General features: G+C 55.1%; 1 protein-coding gene across 1 annotated transcript in view; it reads left to right on the top strand.

Moving 5' to 3' along the window:
* LOC122363974 (ADAMTS-like protein 4) overlaps positions 1-16,228 on the top strand; it is a 38,790-nt gene extending 22,562 nt beyond the window's left edge. Inside the window, exons 4-13 of the mRNA XM_043333880.1 lie at positions 7,653-7,857; positions 8,784-8,950; positions 9,259-9,526; positions 10,422-10,551; positions 10,865-11,075; positions 11,752-11,955; positions 12,278-12,433; positions 12,714-13,047; positions 14,115-14,796; positions 15,127-16,228. Coding sequence (XP_043189815.1) covers positions 7,653-7,857; positions 8,784-8,950; positions 9,259-9,526; positions 10,422-10,551; positions 10,865-11,075; positions 11,752-11,955; positions 12,278-12,433; positions 12,714-13,047; positions 14,115-14,761 — 2,322 coding nt within the window. The 3' untranslated portion in view covers positions 14,762-14,796; positions 15,127-16,228. The remainder of the gene's footprint in view (positions 1-7,652; positions 7,858-8,783; positions 8,951-9,258; positions 9,527-10,421; positions 10,552-10,864; positions 11,076-11,751; positions 11,956-12,277; positions 12,434-12,713; positions 13,048-14,114; positions 14,797-15,126) is intronic.
* The last annotated feature ends 1,502 nt before the right edge of the window (positions 16,229-17,730 follow it).

A 17,730-nucleotide genomic window follows, 5' to 3' on the forward strand; every position in this document is an offset into this window, starting at 1 on the left:
GTTATCATTAGGTCAGACTGGCGGCACGAAGGCATGACTTGTGGTGTGGCAATGTATCGCCAATGTTCCGCAGTTTTGACACGTTCATCATTTACAGACATTGGAAGGCTCTCAAGTCTGCAACAATATTTACCGAGACCGGCCGTACGGCGCTTCATAACGGTGCGGGACGCGAGTTGTGCAGAAAGAACGGCGAGCCGCATTGTCCACACCTTCGGAGCTTTCTACGAAGCGGACTTCTGCAGTTGTAGCCGTGACTGAGAGTCCATTAACTTTAGGATAGGTGCTGCAAACGTGACAAAGGACAGAAAGTTCGAAAAGGTCACAAAGCCGGCCGATAATGATTCAGTGTCGATGGGAGGCTCGTGGAGACCTAATTATGCTGTCAGACGCCCTTCCACGACTCCTGCGGCAGGACCTACGTGACGCCGCATGGAGAACTGATTATTGCAACGCTGCCTCATTCCAATTGCTTTTCGTGTGCCCCATTGTCATTCTTTGGTCGCTTTGTTGCACTATTTTGGTATTTATTATCTTGTTTGTCGTCTTCACTTGCGGCAGACTTGCCTGCAGCGAACAAACATAGCCTGGTGTCATCATTTCTACTTTTCATTGTCTCGTCATTCTGTAATTCGTCTCTTGCCGCCCTGGCGACTGATTCCACGGCACGTCTCCCGCCTCCCTCTCTGTCTGTCTGTCTGTCTGTCTGTCTGTCTGTCTGTCTGTCTGTCTGTCTGTCTGTCTGTCTGTCTGTCTGTCTGTCTGCCGGCCTCTCGGCGGCCACAGAGCACGTCAGGCGGGGATCGAGTGCCGACTGGTGGCGGGGTGGCGGCGCACCAGCGGTCGCCAAGATCAGCAGAGACGCCGTCACCGTCTGTCGGGCTGACGCCTCCCGCGGCACGGCAGCCGGAGACGGAGAACGGGATAACCTGCTAACCGAGCTGTGGGTGAACACTCAGTGGAACTGAAAGTTTTATTGCCTCTCTACTTTTGAGCATTCCAGTGAAACACATGCATCATTGCTTACGCGCGGTTTGTCGCATTATTTTCCCAAACATCTTCATGGCCAGTTTCCAGCGCGTCTGTTTGATGTTAGTCACTGTGTGCCTTGCCGCCATCCGGTGCCTGTCACGTCAGCACCCCCTCGATACCCCGGCGGTGGAGCTCGGCACCGGCGCGCCCACGCGGCCCAGGAGGGGTGACCGGGCGGGCGGTACCTTTTTGGGAGGCGCCGCCGAGTGTCGATGAATCACGAATGAGGTGGCGGCGACGGTGACGAGGCGTCTCGGGTGCCCCATTCGCCTCTCCACCCCCGAAAGACGGCATGTCGTGAGCCATCAATCGTTGCGCCATCTTAGACTGACTGATTGGTGATGGACGTCGGCGAATTTGTCTGGAGTCGAACTGAGAACCCGGGGCGAAAGATGTGGAGACTAGAGGGATACAACATTTTATGTAGTCTGCTCATATGGTGGGATACCTATTTCAAAGATACATTCCAAAATAGTTTTCACTGATGCTTGCTGACCTAGATTCAGGCCTAGATTCTTCGCTTTTCGCCTACAAATGAAGAAAATCACGAGAAGTATCTCATGCAGTTGACCTGCAATAAATCATCCTTACCATCATCTTGATGGCAGACGGCCGGTGTTGCCGAGTCCGGCTGACCTCAGGAGGGGTGGGTGGGTAACGTGAGCCCGGCTCCACGTCAGTGATCCCGGAGCGGCCGCCGCTTGTTTGGATTAGTCAGACCGTGAGGCGTCATTTCGTGACCCGCTCGGGAGGCTCCTCCGGCAGCTCAGCCCCACCGCTCTCGGATCTGAATTTGTCTTTCTCAGTATCTTTCTACACATTCTTGCTCTGCCTCTCATGCGCTCTTACACTTTCAACATATGCTCTCCATTTTCCATTTTGCTTCTCTTTCTCTCCTCTTCATCAATCACACCTCTTCTTGTCTCTCCCTCAATCTGACCGTAATATATCCTCCTCCTCTCTCCCTCTGGGATACTCCTCTCTCTTTCTCTCTCTCTCTCTTTCTCTCTCTCTCTCTCTCTCTCTCTCTCTCTCTCTCTCTCTCTCTCTCTCTCTCTCTCTAGTCTCTCTCTCTCTCTCTCTCTCTCTCTCTCTCTCTCTCTCTCTCTCTCTCTCTCTCTCTCTCTCTCTCTCTCTCTCTCTCTCTCTCTCTCTCTCTCTCTCTCTCTCTCTCTCTCTCTCTCTCTCTCTCTCTCTCTCTCTCTCTCTCTCTCTCTCTCTCTCTCTCCTTTTTGTCCGTCTAAGACAGCACGCCGTGCCGCACCTCGCCGCGCCGTGTCGCGTCTGCCTCTGACCATGGCTGATATATTCGCGGACACATGAACCGTGGCAGGGACCCGGCGGCGCGGGCTGGGATGCGGATACGCCGCCCCCATGCATGTAAGCACGGTTGGATGCCGGCTCGGAAGGGATGAATGTCACAGGCCGCCCGCCTCGGTGACTTGTTGGCTGGCAGGAGATGCTGAATGAGATTGAGAGTTGTGGGTATGTGGTGACAAGTTTGATGTTCGGCGAAAGCTGACCACAAGTCGGGTGTTGGTTTATAGTACAAGTTACCGTTGCTGGTTATTTGTAAACCGCAGTCACACTATGGAAACATTGTGTGGCTCGAATAAACGACTGCTAGACGCTAAACATTCGTACCTGGTGATTGAACACAGCGCCTGTTCATGACCGTGCCATGACCTCCCTCCCTCCCGTCAATACAAGACAGACGATAGTGGGATAACCCATCCACCATCCGGACGGCCGGCGCCGGGTCTCTGAAAGGCCTGTTTGTTCTGAGCGCGCCCCTGACACCCGATGTATGGCCATCGTTCTGGGCCGGCGATCAGCCTCCGCGGCGCGGCGCCGAGCCGCTAAAGGAAGAGCGGTCACCCCGCTGGCCAGCTGTGAGGTCACGAGACAGGAATCCGGAGCTGCTGCCCCGCGCGGGCCACACGGGAGACGTCCGGGGGCCCGCGGCGGGTGCTAAACTTACCACGGGATTAGTGAGTCCACCTGGTCACAGCAGTTAATAAAGTGCCGTAGAAAACCAGGGAGAGTATTTGTCATCCACCTTGTCAAACATGGCCAGCAGAAAGAAAATGACAGATGCATGAACGCTTGCCCCTGTCTGCTACAGACGCCGCGCGTTTTTCCAGGTCGCGATAATTGAGCTTCGGTCTGTGACAGGCCGCCTTGGCGCCATTTTCGACCGGTGGGCGCCGAATTGGCGGGGTCTCAGATGCGCCGTCACGCCTGTGACGGGTGCGTCACGGGCTTCTCTGTGCCGTGACACGTCAGTGGCCCACCTCTGACCGTTATCCGCAGAGAACTGACCCGGTGAGGGCTCAGCTAAGGTCTGCATCATAACAGCGCTGGTGGACGACAGGCGAAATTAGTCCCAAACGCATCCTCCGCTTGATATGCGACTGCCTGAGCCCAACGGATTTATATGCATCATTTGCAGCAGCTTGAGCTGCATTAGACTCAAATAATTCGCAAGTGTAATTTAACCGGCTGAGTTATAGATTAGGGTTGGAGAAATAAACATATCTAGAGAATACAAACAAGCATCCTGATGTTCTTCGTTCATTAGTGGGGACACTTTGCCTCATTTCGAGCTGACGGGCCCATAAATATGAACATCTTGCCGGCCGATCTGCCGTCGATATGCCGCCCATGTGATGAGTATCTGCATGTGAGCAACACCTTCACAAGGATAGGTAATTCATGTCGATTAGGTTTGCAAATAAAAGCAAATTGTTCTTCCGTTTACTCCAGTGTGAAGCTCACCGGCAGCTTATCTCACCCTTGGCTGTGAGATACCCACTCTGCCGATCAAGCTAAAAATACCTAGAGGGACTTTCAAGCGTTGATGAATCGCTGATTGCAAAAACACGATATCACTTCAATTTTAGACGGGTCTTGCAGCTGTGCCGTTCTGCGTCCGACTCGCAATTGATCATGTCTGTGAATTCGTTGAGAACTATGTTCAATTATTTAGAAAAGAATGCCTGATCGGCAGACCCTCTCCAGACTCTAATTACGCTGCAATGTAATCAACTGGCGCCCGGGGCCACTCCTTACTCCCTCCCCCTATTACCCCAGTCTGGCATTTGTGCCGGGCAGGGGTGACCTGACCGGCAGCTCGGTATCGGGTTACTCACCGGGTGCTAACGAAGGGCTGGAGCCTGGAACGGCCTCCGCGCCCGCGCGGCCCGCTCTGGACACGTGCTCTGGAAATCAGAGGCGTTGACACGTGCCGACAGACGACACAGATGTGGAAATGTCACCCAGAGGCGTGATGAAAACTGAACTAGTTACTCAGCTGCTGAATTCGAGCCATGTTTAGGTTGCAAACATATGTGTTACCTGACCCGTTTTTTGCAACAACGTGTGTTTTAATACTAGATTTTGCTTGAAGAATTAACTAACTGGTTTGTTAGCATTTTTTACAGTGTATCGACAGAGATTCGGGTGGATTGTTTTGTGTGCAATACTTTACAAGTAAAGGTGTAGAACAATGCATAAACGATGAACATCTTAGTCGTTGTTTGTGATTACAGCCAGTTTGATTGATTAATTGGCTCTGACATTTACTGATCCGATACGTGACCTTTCTAACGTTTGATGCAGCTGCCGTGACATTAGCATCTCGTGTCTGGTATTTCGTCTCAATGATTCACGGCCGCCGCTCAATAAACATTGCCGTGCCCTGCTGGTCCGATTTCCGGCGATCGGGGGACCGGAGCTCGTTAGACTGTGTCGAGTCATCACCCGTCAGCCCCCGACCGGCTCGGCTCCGGGGGGATCGGGCTGGTAAAACAGGTCAGTCTGATGCCCAGGCACGGATCGGACCGGTGAGTCAGGTGGAGGTAGGGCGCGGCGGGGACTTTCTGTTCCTCTCCTTATGAGGGGACTGAGGGCGCAGGTCTGGCTTTTCGATGTTCAGTCGTTCGTTCAGTCGTTACCGCTTTGTTCCAGTTAGTCTGAGTCTCGGGCTTTGTCGGAGATCGGTAATCACGAAGTCAGATAATCAGCACGGGGTACCCGTTTATGGTGTCTTATCTGATAAATCGATTCGCTGTACTCACGCTGGGCAGTGTACCTGTATCAACATGTTTGTTGTCAGAAACTTATAACCTTCAATGCTTTTTCGAGAAATATTGTACACCAAACATGTTTGCTTTTTTACATTTGATTTTACCACGTCTATCCGTCTTCGCGCAATGTGTCCAGCAAAGGCGCCCGCCCTTCTTGTCACCACCATTTCTGAAGTCGGCACATGAATGTTGTTGCCACTACACAGTTGACGGATCTCCATTCCGGTCCCAACACTGACTCACACCCCTCTCTGAGCAGAGCAGTGACCAGCGCTGTCTCCGTAAGGATACAGCCCGTTCGTGTTTACAGCGCTGTCGACATGACGATCGGACGACAGAAAACCACGGAATGTAAATTAGCCAGTGGCCACCCCATGTCGCCTCCTTATGTGATCGATTCCAAATGGTCCGACATGTGAGATGGCGCCGGAACATGATCACAGCACTCACCGATAATGGTGCTGCCTGCTGGTGCAAATTGGGTGGTGACCGGTCTGCCTGTCACACCACTGGTGGTATTTTGTCTGAGAATTCCTGACGCGGCCAGACACAGATCACCTGACTAGTGCTCCCGCTGTGACCTGTCTGGTTTTCACCAGGTCCAACCGTTTCCACCAGGTCTAGGTAACCGTTTCTTCGTATCGATGTCTGAATATCTCAGTGTGCGGCGACTCCGGCTGGGTGTGTGTTTTCTCTCCCATCTTTGGTAAAGATGGAACCGCATATTCAAAACGCTGACCTCACTGGAATGTGACGCGAGCTCCAAAGGTCAACATCCTCAGCCTTTCTTCGATCCCAGCTCTGACATGACCTGACCCAACCCTCTCATATCCATTGAACAGGTTGCACATCCTTTATCCCTGACACAACTCTATAGTCAGCTCAACCTAACCGATGCCGCCCTCTCCTATCACTCCCTTCTGACACGACCCTGACCCGACCGGCGCCGGCTGGACAATACTGGAGCCACCGGTCGGAGCTGCGGCGGCGCCGGTGGACAATACCCTGCCACCGGTGTGAGGCTCCTCACCACCGTCTCGTCTCCGCGCCGCCCCCCGCCGTCCGCGCCGCCGCCAGACTGGCAGCCGCTCCATACATCATTAGACGGCAGCGGCGGCTGATGCGGCGCTCTATCGCGTCATCTTATCGCGGCGCGGCGGGCCCGTATATGGCGCAGAGGCGCGCCGAACTGTAATGGAGCCCCGAGAGGACCGGCCCGGCGGACCGCAGGACCCAACAGGACCGTGGGCTACAGGACCAGACCAGGCCGCGCCGACCTCTGATGGCAGACGGTTACAGCGGGACGTTCTATGGGACCGGGAAATGACGAACGGGCTGGTCACGTCTGCGTCACCGCCGAACCGAGTTGGTTCGACAGACATATTAGATTGATCAATAAACTGAGACCACGTTTCATTCACAGACGACTAATGTCTGAAATACGAATAAGCCGACGAACCAAATGACCACAGACTTACCAACAATGAACTTCCAGTCCACTAACCGCAGACCACAAACCACAAACCACTGAACCGGGAATCACGAGTCACGAACCACACACAGACCACACATCATTCATCATGAACTACAGACCACAGATCACTGGCCCGTGGACCAAAGACCACCGGTGTCTAGGGACTACAGGCCACGGGCCGGGCTCAGACCGCTCGGGTTCAGATGCTTACATCATGAGTTCGCAAGACGGATAGGTGACAATGTATCGTCGTTACGAAGCAATCGTGTCAAGGCTGCTAAGGCACCATGGATAGATATAGATGGACTTTCCGCTTTTCCGCAGGCCAGTGTACCGGCCAATGTCGACCAGAAGTCAAAAACGACCTGTGTTCAGCGCTGTAGCAGTGCCATAGTAACTTGCTGCAAAGTCGTTAATCAAGCCTTGATGTCATTGATATGATGATTTTCGATCCCATTGAAGGACGCAGCCATTTCAGCATTGTTAACTGATGCCATCAATGGCTCATTATGTCCCGACCTAGCGCTCCGTGGCGGGCGGAAATGACTCGTATGCAAAGTTTGGATGGGCCGGCCATGTTTTGCAAACATCCGTCCGATCGCTGCCCCCTGGATGTCTGAGTGACTTCGCTGACAGAAAACAGACGTTCTACATGTGTTCGGGATGGCCCAACGTGTGTCCGGGTGTCGACTCGTGGTGTTGGGTGGTTCGCCCAGATCAGATTCAGGTGGTGATGACAATGTGATGGATGAATTGCGGTAAGGGCGCTTCGCTGAGGTTCCTTGTTTACCTGCTGTTCCGAGTATCCGGCGATCGTTTTGCGATAGTGGTGTTGTTATATGTGTGAAAAGTGTACGGTTACGTATGATGACTGAAATATTTAGGTTCTAAAACTCATCACTTATCAGACTGATGCATGAACAGCACATCATTTTCCCACCCGTGTCACCTTGATCGTCTTGACCTATCCACTTGACATATCCACTTGCCTTCGCCGTGTGACCTGCCTGTCCTCTACCGGCCGATCTGTGAAGCTGAGTTTCCTCTCTCTCCCGCAGCACATTGGCTGTGACGGCGTGGTGGGCTCGCCTCGAGTCCGGGACGCGTGCGGCGTGTGCGGCGGAGACAACAGCACCTGCCACCTCGTCTCCGGCATATTCACCGAGCCGCACCTGCGCGAGGGCTACCAGCTGGTTCTGCAGATCCCGGCCGGCGCCTGCAGTATCCGTATTGAGGAGGTGGTGCCCACCAGAAACTACCTGGGTAAGTCATGGGCACCGTCAGTGTTCGTCCTGAGACTGCCGGCCGCCGACCACTCATCCTTCCTCGCAGCTGGCTGTCATCATCATCATCATCATCACTCCGTTTATTACTTCAATGCACAAAACCATCATGAGAAATATCTGAGAATTGGCACAAAAGCACGAAGTGCTTAATTCGGGGTACCAACTCTCAACTAAAGAAATAGAACAGAACAGAACATCCAGCAATTGGTGATCACTGCTGTCACCGCCGCCACGTCGAACCCCGCGACCATCGTACTAAGGTACCGACTGGCCCCGCAGCCGCCGCGCACCCCTCCCCGAGCACCGCGCCCAAAGTATGTAATTGTATAAGGACAGGATCAGGAATCGAAACGACGTGAGTTCATAAGGAACGTTTGGAAGGATCGAGCCACCGGCAGACGCTCACCGCTGTTCAGGTTTGTGCCGTGAAGTAATGTGTCCAGCTGGGTACTTATTGGGAATTGACGTATGTCATAATGGAGAGTATTAGGCTGTCTTCAGGAGCAGAATCTGTCCTCGCTGTCCTCACGAGTAGCATCTGTCCTCTCTGTCCTCAGAACCTACCGTTCAGAATACATGACCGCCGATCCGGTCCGATCAGCCTTCCTTTTAAACATCGGCCTGATAAGGTTTGTTGATGAAGGAAGCACACATGACTCATAATCAGATGCAACTTTCCTAATAGAACGTAGAGCAAAGCTACCGATGCATTCCGTGAAAATGGCGAGCAACTGATTTTAATGTGATGTGTCGTTGCAATATGACGTGTTTGGAGGAATTCCTGTTTTGCCGACTCTATTTTTCTAGCTGCCATCCTGTTTGCCACTTTGCGATAAAGTGTCTGATATTCCATTCCGAGTACCGCCGTCGTCACAGCTCGCTCCTCATATCTTTCTTTGACAGCGCTGCGAGCCGGCAACAAAGAGTTTATCGTGAACGGCGCCTGGAACATCGACAACTCTGGCCAATACCAGGGCGCCGGCGCGACGTTTATGTACCGGCGGCAGACGGACACCCAGGGGGAGACGCTGGCCGCCACCGGACCGATCACCGAGCCCGTGGACATATTTGTGAGTTCGAGACTGACGTGGAGACATGTCGGTGTTCTTTCTTTTAGTTTTCGGAGCGGGACAATATGATTCACGGTAAGGGATGTGTTTGGGTTGACGATTTATTGCGATACATTTATGGAATCGTTTGTGTGGAGTGAGGTGAGGTCTTGTGTTGACTTATGACAAGGTGATGCTATATGTTCTCTATGCATGCTATAGGCTCACCATTCCCTATATATGGACATTGACCAGTCCGTGGTGTGCTAGACACAAATGTTCTGCCGAAGCTTCTGTAACTAAGCTGACATTTTTTTCTTATTCCTCAGCTGTTGTATCGCCAAATGAACCGCGGTATCAAGTACGAGTACATCATCAAGCGGAACGCCTCTCTGAGCTCGGTGCTACCGCGACTGCCAAACGATCTGCAGAGCCTTCCCCCGGCGCCGCCTCCTGCACTACCGGCGCTCCCGCAGCTCCCGGCCCGTCCGAGCGTCGTGCCCCGACCCACCGGACACAGGAACGCCGTGCCAGCGCCGGGGGTGGCCCGGCCGGCACACACCGCGCCGCGGCTCCCAGCAGCGCCGGTCGCGCCAGGTCAGAGACGATGCCAGGTGCTGGTGTAGGACGGATGAAGCTATTTTGTGATACTTGATTTGTTTGAAGAGAGTTAAATCATTGCTGGTAAGCTACATATAGCTCGCCTCCGGCCAGGATTGTGGCCATTTGAGGCTCCCCAATGAGAGCTGTTTATTTCCGAAGATATTGGTACCTATAATCCGTACTGATCAGGCCGTCGTGTGCTCCTTCCCCAGGCTCCGCAGGGCCCGTGCCGTCCCCGTTCCATGCGGCGGCGACACCGCCCCACCAGCCGGGTCGCCGGCGCGGCCCCGGGGCAGCCATCGGTCACCGGAGGGGTCACCGGGGTGGCCGGCGCCGGGGCCGGGTGCACAGGCCGGGTCTGCCGCAGCAGACTGCCCCGGCGCGGCCCGCGCCCCGGCCGGGCTCGGAGCCGGCGCGGGCCCGGCCGGCCGCTGGGCCGGGCACCCACCGTCGTCGCCGCCGGCGCCGGCGCCGCAGCCGCTTCCAGTGGGTGGTACCCGGCTACTCCGAGTGCTCCAAAAGCTGCGGAGGAGGTGAGACCCGGCAGAGTGGGTGTCTGTGACAGATCTGCGAGAGGTTTTGTTTGCATTCGGCTCTGCCTTTTAAAGTTCCTTTTTAACATTCCTAATTATCTGATTGACGAAGCTAGAGGCCGTGATAATCAAAGTTTTTAGCGCAGACCGAGATTTATATCGTCCAATCGGGGAGTTCCTTGAAGCTGGAATCTTATGCATGTCTTCTTCTTTTTGAACAAACCTACTTGTGTCTCTGTTATAGCGGTTGCTTTTGATTCTCGAACATACATCATCGCCACGAGTATCCGTCCTCCCTCCCTAGCACTGGGTGTCCCATGCCTCCTCTCGAACCGCCCTTCGTGTTCCTTCCTCAGGTACTCGAGTCCCGGAGGTGGTCTGCGTGCGTCGGAAGAAGAAGCAGCTGGCTCCCGACAGCAAGTGTAACCCTCGCCGGCGGCCGCGCACCCGGCCCGTGCTCTGTAATACGGCGCCCTGCCCCGTCAGGTCGGTGGGGATAGGAGATAGATGGTGGTGTTAGTGCGATGTGAAATCCATTTCGCATCTTAAAGTATAAGAGAACAGCAATTCTTGCAAGTTTGCCAGATGAAAAGCAGACCATATTGGACTGCAGCATGCTCCTAAAGACCAACGGTTTTGTAAACATGCTTGTCTTTTGTGAAATCATCCAAGCTGTACGTAAAATTTTCATTTGATTTGGTTCCTCACCATCTGTCTGACCATATGTTAGTTAGCATCACCTGACTGACACCCTTGTCTCCCAGCAGCGTCACTGACTGACATCCCTCTATCCGGGCAGCGCTGCGGCCGTCTGGCGGGCCAACGAGTGGTCGGCGTGCAGCAGCTCGTGCGGCGCCGGCCACCAGACGCGCACGTTTCTCTGTGTGCGCGCCGGACAGCCGGTGGAGGTGACCGAATGTGTGGGCCGGCCCACCGAGCCGGAGACGCAGCCCTGTAACCCGGGACCCTGTCGGCCCGAGCTGCGCTGGCACGTCGGACGATGGAGCGCGGTGAGTGCCGAAATCGGCTCGAAATGCTCCCGAAATGTTCCCGACGTGTTCCCGAAATGACCACCTTATGGCCACAAATCAGGCATTTTTAGCATTCCTGTCAAACATAGCTCGGGGTTGATTGGTTTTATTTCCCCGCGACTGGTTGGCGCCTTGTTGAAAAATAGCAGCGATGCTGAAAATAGTGCATTGTGCATGGTTCCGATGACGGAAGCCGATGTTATCGAAACTATTTGGAATGCTTTGATAGCGTCCTGTCGGGAGGTTAATGATGTTTTCCTGATATTTCTGACCGGGTCCGTTAGCGGGCTCGCCTCACGGCACGGAGCTTGTTTGACTTGGAGTAGACCGGAGGTAAATCAAGGGGATTCAGAGTCAAACCATTGGCGTGCAGCTATTTCATCCTGAATGCCAACGTAACAAATATGCGGCTGCTGGTAATAAATCATTTCGAATCCAGCTTCAGCCTACGTTCTTGTTTCCACTATATGCCTTATCAACAGTTATAGGCTAAACCGCGGCACACGTATGTATTGCGGGGCAGTATATCACCCAGGCGTTTTGTGCGTGAATGTAGGCAAGCCCGCACTGCAGTCGCCAGTCGCCTTTGGAAAGTGCGTGCGACATTAGCAAGTGACAGACCCGTCCCCCTCTGTGACCTGTCCCCCTCCCTCAGTGCTCTGTGAGCTGCGGCTGGGGCACCCGGACCCGCTCTGTGACCTGCACCGACCAGCTGGCCGGCTGTCCGGAGTCGGAGCGACCGCGAGACACCGCGCCGTGCCGCCGGGCCGATTGTCCGCCCACCGAGGAGCCCGGCGGACCGGGACAGGGCGGACCGCCGCCGCCCGCCGGATGGATGGTCACCGACTGGACACAGCAGGTAGGGGCGGTGAGACTGAGAGAAAGGATGAGTGAATTTTCATACCGCAACTTCGGTAGAATCGCTAGATAAAACATTAATCGTTTGTAGCTGAAGATGTATCCGAAAGAATGCGTATCCGATAAATATGCGCCGAAAAGTCCTCTCATGTCGATGTAGCTCACTCTTCGTACTCTTTCTATCTACCCTGCCTACTCAGTCATCTCTTGTAGCTAACGTTACTTGTACATTTTGCTATTTTACCTTTTAGCTGTCATTTCTCGCTCGCCGTCTCCGTAGCGTTGTCGGCAGCGCGTTTGACCCTTTTCTCCCGCCCTCCCAGTGTTCGGTGGAGTGCGGCCAGGGCGTCCAGTCGCGCGGCGTGGCCTGCGGCGGTGACCCGGGGCGCTGTGACCTCTCTCAGAGACCCTCTGATACGCGGCCCTGTAAGACAGACAGGGGCTGCGCGGGAATCTGGTTCACCGGACCCTGGAGCCAGGTCAGTCGGGAGAATGGTCTGTTCGATCAGAATTCAGGCGGGGTGCGGTTGGAAAAGGTGTGCTCTGGCCTGCATGTTGTAAGTTGAAGCTTTTATACGATTCGTAATGTTTGCTTCCAGTGAAACAAGTCAGTCGCATGCTTTATTGCACGGGATGAATATTATAGTGTCGCCTTATTAGAGACGCCTATACAATCACAACGATACCGTAAACTCAAAACTGTCTTGTGTTCCAGCGTGCTCGTGTATGACGCGTTTACACCCTCTCTCCGTCCCTCAGTGTTCCCGGGAGTGCGGTGTCGGCGGCGAGGCCACCCGGACCGTGCTCTGCGTCCGTCAGTCCGCCGGCCAGTTCTCCGTCACCGCAGACCTCTCCTGCGCCGGCTCGCCGCGGCCGGCAGCCCAGCAGCCGTGCGCCGGCGGGCCGGAGCGCCGCTGCCCGCCGCGCTGGTTCGCTGCTGACTGGGCCGAGTGCTCGGTCACCTGCGGCTCCGGTCAGCAGCGACGGGTGGTGGCCTGCGTCGGCGCCGACGGCAGACTGGCGGCCGGCTGTCCGGACGGCGAGAGACCCGAGGAGCGGCGACCCTGTCAGCAGGCAGAGTGTCCAGGCGCCGGTGAGTAGTGGCCAGAGGGAGGTGACCGGCCGGGGCGGCGTGGGGTGCTTCATACTTCCCAATGTCACGGCAGTATAATTGGTGGTCTAGTATGCGATGCTGTTGCTACGGCTGGATGCTATAGAATGCTGAAATATCCTCTATCGTCTTTTTTTGGGCCTCTTATGGGTTGCATTATCCGTTGCTTTCTCATGATAGACTCATTCTTTGCAGGTCCTTTACTGTTTATGAATCCATAAGTCATGCACCAGCTGCTCCAAAAACTCTCCCAACGCTTCCAGGATTAACTTCTTATCCTGCTCCTGATTGGATAGTTAAATTGTGCGCTTCACTAGTTGGAGACTTCTGAGGAACCTCTCTCTACTTGCCAAAATACCCCACTAGTTCCCGAGTGTACCACCAGCAGTGACGCGGTCTCTCCGCCGCCTAGGTGATAGTTTTCGTATGCGCGTGGAATGGCTGCAGTCTCCTGAGCCGGAGATACGGTCAGTCCCGGCCCGAGGCCGCGAGCTCTCAGTGTGCCCCGTCTCCGTGCCGTGTGCAGCTAACGCCCAGCCCCCACACAGACACCGGGGGTGTAACGGGCTCAGTACGGACACGGTCACTGCCTACCAGGGACAGGTGCACCGCCCGGCTTGGCTTGGCTGGCGTCCGTCAGCGCTTTTGAGTTTGGTTTTATGTCTGTGAGCGGCGAGCGCTTTGTATTGGGTTTTGTTGCTAGTGCTACATGATGCAGTTTTTGTGACAGCTGATACGGCATGACTGTGGCGTTTCCGTTTTGCTTTTTTGTTTCCGATATGGTGAAATGTCGTTTCGTCTTCTTGTTTTCTGGCAAGGATTATTTCCATTTTTAAGTGCTTGGAACTTTTATGCGGTATGTTTCTGTGTCTTGTGTGCGCGTGTTGCTTATTTGTTGTCCGTTTGTCTGTCCGTCTGTCCGTCCATTCTCACGTCTGTCCGTCCGCCTCGCTTGTTATCTGTACGTCTAGTTCACCTCCCTGCCGCTGGCGGCGCCACTGTCGCCGTCCGTACCTGACGGGCTGCTCTCCGTGCTTCGTCCCCTGCAGCGTTCACCACTGAGCCAGTGCCGACGCCGCCCAGCCGACCTGAGTCCTCAGCAGCCGAGCCGCCGTCCCAGCCTCGCCTGACGCCCGTGCTGGGGCCCGAGTACCACACGGTCGAGGGCTCGGACACTGAGGTGCAGCTCGGGTCGGAAGACGGTCCTCTGGGAGGTCACGTGACTGGTCTGTCTGGTGGAGACAGGTCCGGTCCGTGGGACCATCAGCTGTGGGCTCAGACGGCTAACCAGACCGAGACGGCCCGCCCGGCCGCCGCAGAGCCGCTGGACGGGCCAGGTGTGGCGGGGCTGAGACGGCAGGATGGTGGTAAACTGCCTGAGCCGGCGGCTCCACTGCAGGATAGCTGGAGCTCGGGTACGATAGAGCGACCGGTGGAGAGCGAAGTCACGTCTCCGTCTGGCGCAAAGGTTGGCTCTGAAGACGACTCAGACGGCGACTTTGGGTATGACTCTGACGACTCATCCTCTGCGTCAACCGACTCTACCGACTGGTCGACTCAGGGGCGATCCAGTCAGGAGTCAGGGACTCACACCACCACCTCAGCACCCGAGGCTGTCACAGAGTCCGAGTCAGACGGCGGGGGAGCGGCTCCGGTGGACAGAGGAGGAGAGGAGGAGGAGAGGGCGGAGCGGTGACGGCTCTGGTAACAGCACTGGTGGGGAGCGGGAAGGTAGGTGGCGCTGCCGTCGTACGGTGGTGGTCGGCAGGGATGGAGTGTCGTGTTTTGTTTAGGTAGTTACTTATTCCTACAATACATTTGCAACAGTGTGTCTCTCTGGCTAGCCATTAACATTGGTTAAAGATGGCATTACATGTAAAACTAATGGTAACAGATGGCAAAAAGCTTATCGTACTATGTACTATGTATGCTGTCTTCTTCTTTACAAATAGCCATCGGGCACCGAGAGGGCATCGAAAAGAAGTAATGATATCCTACCGTTGCACTTTTCTGACTACCGACACTTTGAGTGTCCTGACTGTCGCCTGCCCGCTGTTCCAGACTCCTGCACGGATAGTCTGAGCCACTGCAGTCTGGTGCGGCGGGCCCGGCTGTGCCAGACCAGCTTCTACGCCACGTCGTGCTGCGCCTCGTGCCGGCGCCAGCGGCGGTGATGGGACGGGGAGAGAGCCGTCCATCCTCCGCCCGCTGCTCCTCCATCGCCTGACTGATCTACCGAACATCTACCGGAGGAGAGGAGGCAGTCTACCGTCCGCGCTTTCGGCTGCCGCTTTGAGAGTGCTGTGCCGTCCGCGGATCCGCCCGCTGTGGAGGCTGAGTCGTCTCGGGCATAGGTCGTCTGGTCTGCAGGCTCTTCTGTGGAGTGCTACTACTTTGGTGGTGTCAGGAGTCTGTCTCAGAATTTTGACGCTGGAGAGTACTTGTGGTAATGCTACGGACCTGTGGCTGTCTCGTACGGGCCGATGAGCGAGTGGCGCCAGCTGAAATAAGTCAGTTTTGACTAAAAGTGCCATCTGGAATGAAATAAATATTCGGTCCAGCTGCGTTACGAGGCGACTCGACTGCTAGCGCCCCTAGCGGAGGTAATATGAACTGCAGGCCGGTCCGGTCCGATGCCTCTGGCTGCTGGCGCTAATGACGCTTCATATAGAAACGCTTCTGCGCGTGCTTTCTTCTCTAGCAGTGCTGCCAGAACTTGGGTGATCAGAGTGTTGAGTTCGGTTGTTGCGAGAAGAGGTGATTCGCGTGACGCATCTTGCTGGTCTCCATACGAATGTGACTGCTGTGTGGCTGCTGAGCGCGGGATAAGAATGCCGGTTGGAATTGTGTGCTGAGGCCGACACCGCACTGTTAGATGTCTGCTATGCGTTGATGTGTGCGCCTTGTGGCGCTCGCGTGTTAGTTTGATGAGTCGTTGGGCCGGTTGTCGTTGATGGTCTCGTTCTTATCTGATTGGCATATTGCGTCTTTTTCCGGCACATCTTTGAAAAACTCCGTGGCAATGTTTGCACCATGTAGCAGCGTTGGTGCTGTGCCAATAATTACGTTCGAGCCTCTTTTGACCGCTTATGCGGATTTGGACTTAATCTGTTCATTGCCAAATACTGTGCCGAGTATTTATAAACACACACACTGTGCGCACGTTTTGTCTGTCTGGGTCTGTGCAATCGGTCTGTTTACCTCAGCACACACGCGTACTGCCCGGCTGGGTTTCCGCCGCGGTTATTGGAGCGTTTACCACCCCATTAGCGTCAGACGATCCGTCGAGGGGGGCTCGAGTGGACGACTCCAAACGGCACCGACAGGATGCGTCGTATTTCATCCGTCGGCGGCCCCGTCCTCCGCCCTCTGCCCGGCTCTCCTCCGCCCCTCTGCCCGGCGCTCCTCCGCCCTCTGCCCGGGTAATCAGAGCCGCGGGCCTGGCCGGACAGCTGAGTCGGGTCCGCAGTGGATCTGGGTGAGGCCTGCGGGGGAACGAGGTTACACTGAGGATTGATATGGCTTAGGAGCGTCGCATAAATGTTAGAGACGGCCAGAGACTGGACACCGTTCCGTGCTTCTATCCTCAGGATACTGAAATCCTTCTCCTCCACGCCGCAACCCCTCTCCGGGCTGGACAGGCAACTTTATCTCATGCGGGCTGCTCCCTTGGAGCGGCACCGCTGCTCCCGAGGGAGCGCACCCCGTAGCCGGGTGCAGTGAGTGCCTTGGGGCTGGGTGGCCTGTCCTCTGGACGGGCTCAGCCCCGGCGACTCACTAGGGTGCCTGCCCAGACCAATGTCTCCCCCTATATCCTATCATCCTCCCGGCTCTGAAGTGGTCTCATTGGACCGAAAGGGCCTAACCCAACAAAACAAACAAAACAAAGAGACTGGACGAGGCGTCTAAGGACGGTCAGAAGGATGGCCAGATGTATGGTCAGCGGTCAGACAGATCGCTGCTAATGGGGATGGTCAGACGGGTTACGGTACGCTGTCATTGCCGTGATACGTAAACGTCATACATAGCTCGGGCATGGCAGGGTCTCCGATACATGATTCTCAAAAATCTAATTGACCTAACCACTCTGTAGGGATTGATAATTACCAGTAGGTAAATGATTAATACCATCGACGTCAATAAGTAAAGTTCCACGGTATTTTATTCCCCAAATCTCCCGGGGATTAATAGGTGACGACCAGGATCCGGAATGTATTGGATAAGGTTCCGTTTGATCAGTTGGTGAGCACTTTGAACAGGCTGCCCCTAGTGCATGAGTTCCATGACCCGGGTCCTAGGCCCTATTCGATCAGTTGAAGAAAGTGTCTGACGAGCCAATTAGGAATGATTCGATCCTAATGGGTGGAGGCTTCTATTGACTCGGTTCTACTCATGTTGTAGTCGACTGGCCCGATCCCGATGACCCTTCTGACGGTCGGATGGAGGCGCTGAGGCCAGCCCTCTGCCCCGGTCATTCGCTGGTCAGTGACGCCGTAACGTGACACTGCTGGGCGTAACGTGACGCCGTGCCAGCCTCGGACGGCGCTGGCGGTCGTACATTCCACAAACAGCCCCCCCCCCCCCCCCACCAGTCACCCGTCCGTCCCGTGGCAGTGCCCCGCTGCAGCCCCAGCGGTCTCAGTGACGACATCTCGGCTTAGAAAG

This window comes from Amphibalanus amphitrite, unplaced genomic scaffold, assembly GCF_019059575.1.
Source record: "Amphibalanus amphitrite isolate SeventyFive unplaced genomic scaffold, NRLGWU_Aamphi_draft 000650F_arrow, whole genome shotgun sequence".
In the NCBI taxonomy this organism is placed as follows: domain Eukaryota; kingdom Metazoa; phylum Arthropoda; class Thecostraca; order Balanomorpha; family Balanidae; genus Amphibalanus; species Amphibalanus amphitrite.